The sequence below is a fragment of the Phaethon lepturus genome, unplaced genomic scaffold, assembly GCF_000687285.1.
Source record: "Phaethon lepturus isolate BGI_N335 unplaced genomic scaffold, ASM68728v1 scaffold15465, whole genome shotgun sequence".
Lineage (NCBI taxonomy): Eukaryota > Metazoa > Chordata > Aves > Phaethontiformes > Phaethontidae > Phaethon > Phaethon lepturus.
The window spans coordinates 46920-55825 of NW_010540016.1; the positions used below are offsets into that span (position 1 = coordinate 46920).

At 50.0% G+C, this 8906-nt stretch overlaps 1 protein-coding gene across 1 annotated transcript in view; it reads right to left on the reverse strand.

Annotated features, from left to right (window-relative positions):
- IGDCC4 (immunoglobulin superfamily, DCC subclass, member 4) overlaps positions 1–8906 on the reverse strand; it is a 63488-nt gene that overhangs the window by 38570 nt on the left and 16012 nt on the right. Inside the window, exon 4 of the mRNA XM_010287326.1 lies at positions 7496–7629. Within this exon, the coding sequence (XP_010285628.1) occupies positions 7496–7629 (134 nt within the window). The remainder of the gene's footprint in view (positions 1–7495; positions 7630–8906) is intronic.

The window sequence follows — 8906 nt, forward strand, 5'->3', positions numbered from 1 at the left end:
CAAATACTGTCAAAGCCCTTTGGCTGGACACTTGCTGAGTGCTGCAGAGGGTCCAGATCTGTCTAAGGCTATGCCTGAAGACACGGTGTTTGGTAACACCACTTGCCCCTCCTTATCCCACCCTTCTTCTCTTTTCTGCTTCTCACACTCACCCACAATCCATATGCCGTTGCTCCTCGGCAGCACTGGAAACAGAGTTGGGCAAAAGCACCTCTCAGTTACCTAAGGCAAACTCCCAGCTGTGTCTTGAGTGATCCATGGCATCCGAGATACCCAAGCGAGGGCTCAGAGCAGCACAGCTCAGCTCCCGGCTCAGCCTCCCCCATGATCTGGGCCAACTCACCCCATTCTTGTTCCTTAGCACCTCCAGGCCTGTTGACACTGGTGGGTCTTTGGGACAGGGAAAAGCCTTCTACATATATCTGTCCCATGTCTAAAGCAAAGGGACCATGAGCTTTGCTATGCCTCTGGACACGTGCAACACCTTCACTCCAGCTGTTAGGATGCTGTAAGCGCCGCAGGGCACTGCTAGCCCTCGACCTCAGAGAGCTGCTGAGGCTTTGCTGTAACACAGGTGATTAATAATTAACAAGTGCCATCAGGAACCCGACCACATCAACCTTCCTGTCCCGCAGCCCATTGCAAGCTGGTGACCTAATTATGATCTCTATTCTTAGCTCCCTTCCAGCCTCACCATGCAGGCTCAGCCTGTTCCATACTCTCTGGGAGAGGCCCGGTGTGATCCCTGTACTGCAGATGTGCTGATGCAGCCCAGGGTTATACCACCACCAAATCACTCTCAGAGAAGAGCTGAATGAAGCCTGCCACTTAAACCCTGCTTCAGTCCGAGTCTTACCAAACACCAGCTCTTATTTCAGGAAGCCTCAAAAGCGCAGCAGATCTGGATTAATGAGAAATGCACGTGGAGAACACCGGAGGGCCACAAACCATCCCTGAATCCAGCCATCCCTAGTCTTCAGGAGTCGGAGACAGAGCTGCCTGTAACACACGAGCCTGGCCATTTCTGACAGCTCCAAACACCATGGACAGCCAACGCTGCGTGTGGAAGAGACCAGTTTCCCCTCAGGACCTGGAAACAGTTCACCTATTCCCAGCTGTACATCCCTTGTTCTGCTCTATTATCCTTGACACCTCTGTTGCCACTCACTTCTGTGCCAACCTCAGGCTTAGCTGTTCTGCTTAATGGGAGGTGAGGGCTCTGAATTTTGTATCAAATCCTCTGTCACCACAGGCTGCTAGAGCTGTCAGGAGTGTGGCATATCATAGTCCCACCGAACTTCGCAGACAGCTGAGCTGAAACTCCCCCTTCAGCTCCCGAGAACAGGCTGCTGACACTTGAGCTACGAGAAGCTTTCCCTCAGCAACATGAGTGGTGTGATGCATGCTGGCCCCGTACGAACTCCAGCCAAGGAGAGAGCTGTGTGTTTGGGTGGGTGCCTGATGCATGTCTGCACCAGCCTTTCACAAGTTTCACCCAAAATCTGTAGTCTCAATCCTGTTTCATGCGTGCTTGAAATCACTAGCATCGCTAGGCTCAGTAGAAGGGAGATGGAGTGAAAGTTTACAGCTCACGTAAGGCAGAATCCTATTTCTAGCTTTAAAGATCTATTTATTAAGCTAGAAATGCTGTGTATCTCCTCCTTGATCTTGCCATTCTCTGAATTCACACTTACTGTGGTTTGCTTAGCATCCTCTGCCACAGCAGAGGCTCATGAGCATTTTTCACAACCCAGCAGATGCATTAGGCAAAGAGCTTCAGATAGCTGCCGCCCAGGAAACTGGAGCTTCAAAACACACGTAAACAGAGTCCTTGTGGCTGAGCTTTTGGGATGTCAAGTGGAGAGCAGTTCCCTCCTTAACTACTAGTAAAGCAAGAGAGCAGAGAGCAAAGAAAAACAGGATGCTAAACGAAGAGAAGGAAAAGTGCCAGAGGTCTGTGCCCAGCCAGAAGAGGCACAAGGAACGGGGACACAGCAATTGCAGGCTGGAACTGGGATGCCTCCTTCTCCAGAGGTGAAGCATCACTTGCTGATTAAACCAACAACTCACAGTAAAAATATAGCTGCCTTATCCCACCCCATGTTTTGTGTCCCTATACATTTCCATGACTCTCTTGCCTCCCAGAAGCACAGCCTTAGGCAGTCTCCTGCGCCCACAAGCACAGCTGTGGATAGCTCTCCCCCCACACCACCACCAGCCCCTGCTGCCTCTGCCACGTGGGTTCCTGCCAGAGGGAGACCACCCCTGACCAGATGGGACCATCACTCCACTTCGGTTAACACTGCTCTTCTCCATCAACGGCAGCACACACAATGGCATCAACAGCCAGCTGCAGTCAGGGAGGTCAGACCAGAGCAACGCTGACCTGAATCCAAACTGTCCTGTCCCTGGATTGCACAGTATCCGTGTTCAAAGCTGCGACGCGAGCACAGCACGTGTCGTCAGGGCTCAGGCTGAGAGCCAACCCAGCATCCAGCACGTCATTCGCACATGCAGGGACTGAAAATCCACTTGTGGTAACAGCACGTCTGTTTCTGCGAGGTGGTGGCCAACTGTGAGTGCTGCTCACTTCATCACCACCTTCCCCCCCATCCCCAAAGCTCATCCCATTCAATAGCTGTATTCTCTGACAACCCTTTGGCATAGGAGCCACCCAGGTACCAGCACCCAGAGCCAGGCTCTCCCTTGGTACCCACAAGCCACTGCAATACAAACAACAAAAGAACAAAAAATGTGAAGGTGTTTCAGCTGCCTCCAAGCTCTATTCCTGTTATCATATTTCATACAAATATTTGGCTGAAAAATACATTTCCTGGGACACTGCTGCAGCAAGCTGTTACAACTGTCAACGTAAATGATGTTCTGCCAACGGCAATCTCGCAGTGTCATCTCTAATAACACAGTACTAAATCCCAACTCACAGGGGATGTGCTCATCTGCTGGAAGACTCTTCTGTGGCACGCTCAGCCCAGACCTCAGCCCTGCTGTACCTACATCCATCGCCCTGATCCGTTCTCCCCATTCCTGCGCTTCTTGCAGCACAGGATCACGTGGAGCACGCCTGCGAGACCACCGCACGGACTTCGCTGTGTAGACGTTTTGTTGATGCTGGGGGAAGGCTGTTGCACAGTCTGAATCTTGCCAGCATGGTCTGAGGCAAAGGTTTTACCAGAGCAGTATGTCACAGCAATCACGGCTACTCTGCACACACAGATAAGGAATAGGGTGCAGAGGACACAAGGGAGAAAAACCCTACACCCACAGTCAGGTACAGATCAGCATCTTCCTCTGCAAGTGCACCTTGATGCCCAGCTCACCCGAGCAGACAGATCTCCGGCACCAAATGCCCATAATCACTCTCCAGACTGACCCATCAATTCTAAGAGGGCAACTCCAAGCTTAGTACATTATCCCTATTTACAGAGGCAGAAATTAAAGTGTTAAGGTACTGATTCTCCTCTGTAGCCCGACCACAGAGGGGAAAGGAGAACCCAAGAGTCCTGGCTCCCAGGACGACGCTTTGTTGACTCTTCTGCAATGACCATCCTGTAAATGTGAAAAGATCCAAATGCTGAAATCTACAGGAAGGAGCTGTGGGGTCAGGATCTCAAAATGGATGCTCTTGTTTTAATCTCTTGTACTTCTCCCAGCCCAGTCAAAATTCTATTATATTCTAAAATTACTAAGATCTTTAACTTTCTCCAGGTCATTCAGGGGATACCACACTGCCTAACCATACTCAAAGGGATTAAAAACCAAGGAGGAAGGAGAATTTTTTCCAAGACCCCTCAACACTGTGCAACTAAAAATAGTAAGATGAACTGCGGGAAAGTGAAATTTGGGTTAGTTATGGAGAAGAGAGATCCCAATATCCATTCAATACGTAAGATGAAATCGGAGTTCGGGGGAGACACACTCTTTGTGTCATTTGAAAACAGAATGGATGAAGTCCTTGCAAAAATGTACTGTGCTAGCAGCAGCACAGCTTCTGATGGTTATTTGTGCCACACTGGGGGTGCGAGCCACATTGCACCAAACGTGGGGCAAACACGTAGCAAGAAGCAGTCCCTACCCCCAAGAAAACACACAAAGAGCCACGTGCACAAGGAGGGGAAAAGTGAGGTGACTGGCAAAGCGACCTGCTGAGACCACACAACATCACGTTCCCCAAGCCTTTCTGCTAAGTCTCCCGAGAGCCACTTTACGAAGCGTGGCAGCACTTGTGTGTGTCGGGGACCTGGGAACACGACCAGGACACACCGAGAATTGACTCCTTATACACGAGTCCAGAGCAGGGCTCCAGAGCCTACTTCCAGCAAAAAGAGCTACAAGAAACACCACAAAGCCCCGCCGAGACCTGACCCCAAGCAGAGGCGGCACACACAGACAGAGCGCCTGGGAAAAGCATCCTGCAGCCAGCTCCTAATGCCCCTTTTGGCAGGGAGCGCAGCAGGGCTGCAGTGTTCATCTGTCCAGGTGAGGGGTGAAGGGACGGAGCTGCCAGATGTGTTTGGCTCCCTTTCCACTGGGGACCAGTGGAGATCCAAGGGGAAAATCCAACTTATCCCTATTTACAGCAGACTGTTTCAGGGCTGCATCCCGCTCTCCGTCTGCTCTCTTTCCTTCCAGCTCAAAACACTGCTTCCCCAGGGAACGTCTGGAAATTTGCACCATGAAGTCTGCACAGCCAAAACATCTGCAGCACTTACAGGACCCCCGTGCACCGCCGCTCTCTGCCCTGCCTGTGCAAGGCCAGCATGTGTTTAGCCACCAACACGCGATACAGCCTTCCCCATGTGATGGGGAAGCAACACCGCCAAGGGAAACGACACTTTTGGGGTTTTTAGGCCATGCAAATACGACAGAAGGGGGTCATGCTAATTGCTGCCTCTACTGGGAAAAGGCCTTTCATAAGGGAGATGGAACAATTCCCAGCCATCAGATCAGGAACAAGGGGGAGAAGGGGGAGGAAAAGGACAACTGGGCAGAAGAGCTATGGGGAAACGGATTCTTTTGCTATGCACAGCCAGTTCAAATTCAGCGCTGTCTGTCTGTCTGTCTCTGGGGCAGAGCCACGAACGCAAGATGTTCCCAGGCCTGAGGGCTGGCAGCCCAGTGCAAGTGGAAGCGTTTGCATTATAACCAGCACGGCCCCAAAATCCGTCACGAGGAGACAGACTCAGTCATCATCACACAGCACTTGCCCAGTGCTACCACTGGGACACCAAAGCTGCAGGCACAGCTGGTAAGGAGACACTAGGTCCCACTGTACAAACCTTTTCCAGGAGCCTTGGCAGCGCAGCAGGACTGAAAAACTGGACTCCAACCCTACTTCAGCCTACTTCAACCAATGACTCACAAGCCACCAGCAGGGAGGGAAGAAGTAGTTTAGTTGCTCCTGTTTGCAGACACATAGGAGTTTGGTCCCTGAAATTTCCACATAAACAACTTGAGCAACACAAAATAGCTGTGCTTCAGGCTATTGTTCTTTTTCTTCCACCCGCCTTGTTTGGTTTGCTTTAATTTGGTTTTATTTTTTACAAGTGGCAAAGGACTTCTCCCTGACCAGTTCACTCCAACTACTATTAGCTGCTTCTGAACAGGGAGGACAAGACTCCTCAAGACAGTCCAGGCACCCAAAAATGTGCCTCTGATGGTGAAGTGCTGAAACAAAAAAGGATCAATACCATGCCAGTCACTCACAGAGGAGTTTGCAGCCTGCACAGGTCACTGCAGTTTCCCATCTGTCTCAGAAATACTTCTCCCCAATTATAAAAAACCCCAGAGATTTAACAGGCATGTTTTTCATCACTATCAGCTCAATCTGGTGCAAAACTCAACCTCGCATATTTGTTTTCGCAGCCAGCGGGTGGTGTGGTGCTGCAGAAGCGAGATTTGGGTGAGAACTCCAGGCAGAAATCTGCTCGGCCCGGCTGGTGCTCCAGAAGGAACGTTTCCCATTTAACCTCTTCTATTGCCTCCATTTGCAAAGCAGATTAAACATTGCAGAGTTACAAGATACAATTATGCAGAATGAGTTATGATGCCAAGGACAGCATACTCACCTTTGCAGCTTGATCAATATTACTTATCAATAGCAAACTAGACCTAACAAGGGAGCTGTCTCCGGAGTGTGGATCTGCCCGTAGGAAGTGCTCCCCTTGCCTCCGTGCTTCGTTAAGCACACAGAGGATCTGGCAGGGGCTGGCAATTAGATACTACGCATTCAACTGCTTACAAATTCTCTGCAGATTCCACACAGATTACCTTCACGACACAATCCATTGATCAGAGGTGTATTTTCATGCTCCACAGTTAATTACACTGCCTGCTGATGGATGAACAGCAAAGCCATCTCTGTGAAAATACACTAGTAGCAGAATGCCAAGCAACACAATCCTAAACAAAGGCAAAAGGGGCTGGGAGGGATTTCAGAGCTTTCAAGGTTAAAGCTGCCTACAAAACATACTGGGGTCAGCATGAACAGGAGACAGACGTGGCAGGGGGGCACAGTCCCACAGAAGGGACAGCACAGACAGACTCCCAGCCCCGGTGAGTTTGTCCACTTGCAGGATGGGGATTATACAATACTGGGGAGGCAGCCGGGCGTGCTGGGAAGGATGCTGGAGCCTGGAGAACCCCACTGCACGTATGCTCTCATGTCCAGACTTGCCCACTGCACTCTTGGTTTACAGCGAAAAATGCTCTCAGAGACTGAGGTGCATACTCGGAGGCGAAGGACAGCTCACACCCAAAGCCTTTCTCCAACAGTCTGTGTCACCAGAAGAAATCCCAGGTGAGACTGTTCCCAAACACCACAAAAAGATCTGGAACCTACCCAATAGCTCAGCAAAGAGTCAGCAACACAGACACAGAATGCAAGTCAGATGTCACTGTGCCTAACCTCCTCCAGACCCTGATAGGCAACCCAGAGTAGACACAGCCCTGCCAACTACTCCAGCCTCCAACTGTTTCTCTTGCTAGCTTAGGCAAGTGTCTTCCTCCGTCCGCGCCAGCCTTTGCTTGTCTTGCCATCCATGGCCACTGGAGATAAGACTGCAACAATCTGCACTTTCCCAAAGTGCAAGCAGGGTGCCTGACCCCTTCCAAAAGCTCCAGAGCATAAAAGAGGCTAGAGTGGTTAAAGTCTACCTGCTGCTACAATCCACTTGCAAAAAATCCAGTGGCACAGAGAGGAACAACCCCATAATTAGTCAGCCGCCTAGTCCTGGTACTGGGCAGAGCAGTCAGCTGTGACTCCCAGGTGGCAATACCTCCCAACCCAGCTTCCTTAGCCCATCAGAGTACAGAGAAATCTTTAATATCTTCTCTGCAAGTTTTAACCAAAGCCTGCCATGTGCAGAGCCACACCAGCAAGAGAGATTGTCACTGGTATTTCAGCTCAGTTTGCCATCACACACAATGGCTATCCAGCAGACATGTGCAGCCCAACACACTCCCGCCCGTATCTTACCTTTCAGGACACTGAGGACTGCATCATTGCTGTAGCGTTTTCGGGCAGTGTTGGTTGCCACACAGTGGTAAGTCCCAGCATCACTCTCCTGCACATCCACGATTTGGAGGACACCATTTGGAAGGGTTATAAACCTAAGTGACCAAAAGGAAGAGTGTGAGACAGGCTATGCCTTACCTGAGCTATTCATCAACTCAAAGCCCTTTTATCCCTTCCTCTTCTGCAGATGCATCATGTGCAGGTCCTGGTAACCACAGCAGAGCGGGACCAAGAACCCTTTGAGCAACCCAACTGGTGGTTCTTAAAAGCAGCAGGTACAGACCTATCCAACGCCTCGGAGTCTTCACAACACAGGACAGCATTTTGGGAGACCAGGCCAACAGGGCTTTGCTGATACAAACCAACTGTGTAGTATAAAAAAACCACACACACACACACGTATATTTCAACATACAGATTTGTAGGCATCTCCAAGTGTACAAGTGCCTTTGCAGACACTACAGCCAGTTTCAGCACTTGGTTTTCAAAAAGGTTTGGTAGCCAGCAGAAGAAATACATGCACAGAAGTCTGAACATCAGCTTCTTCCTGCTGCACCTCAAGTACATGAAGGGACCAACCGATACGCAGCTACACCTCCACAGCCCAAAGCAGCCAAGACACAGTTGCCTGAAGCTGCACCATTCCTGCATTGTGTTAATTGCTTTTGTTCTTCCAAGAGTTTCTGGCTTTCACAAGCTGACAAAACTTACAGCTGGGCATTCGGTATCCCCCCCCATTCGCCCATGGGGTGCTACTGGGCAACACTTCGATGGAGTGAAATGGCTACATGGCTCATAACATGAACACAATCCTTGCTGCATTATACTGAACAAAGCAGATGATTAGCAATTAGCATAAAAGTAGGCGCTGGCTGTCAGCATCTCCATTTTCTGCCTGGATTCCTAGATGGCAGCCTCTTTATTCTTGAATGCAAGGCGCAAAGCCTACGTGATCCTTTTTAATTATATATGAGATCCATTTTTAATTGCAAGCCTCCATAAACAAAGCTGCTGAGCTTTGACAGGCAGCTCTGGGTTATCAGTCTTCATTATGAAGAGGACACATTCAAAGGCAATTGCTAAGGGGAGGGATAGCAGCTAGTCCACAGGAACAGCACAAAGACAAGTTATAACCATGAATGCCAGTCCTTCCATTCACAAAGATCCCAATAAGTGAAACTGTGGTCCTCCAGCTGCTGAGACAGCTGGATTGCCACGAGCGAAGGTCATGGAACCAGGAAGACCTTACGAGGTCTGTGTTCAAGCCAAGGTCACCGACAGCACACCTGCTGCTGAAGACATTTGTCCTAAATCTTCAGTAATGGAAATACCTCCCTTGCCCTAAGCAGTCCATTCCAGAGGCAACTATTCC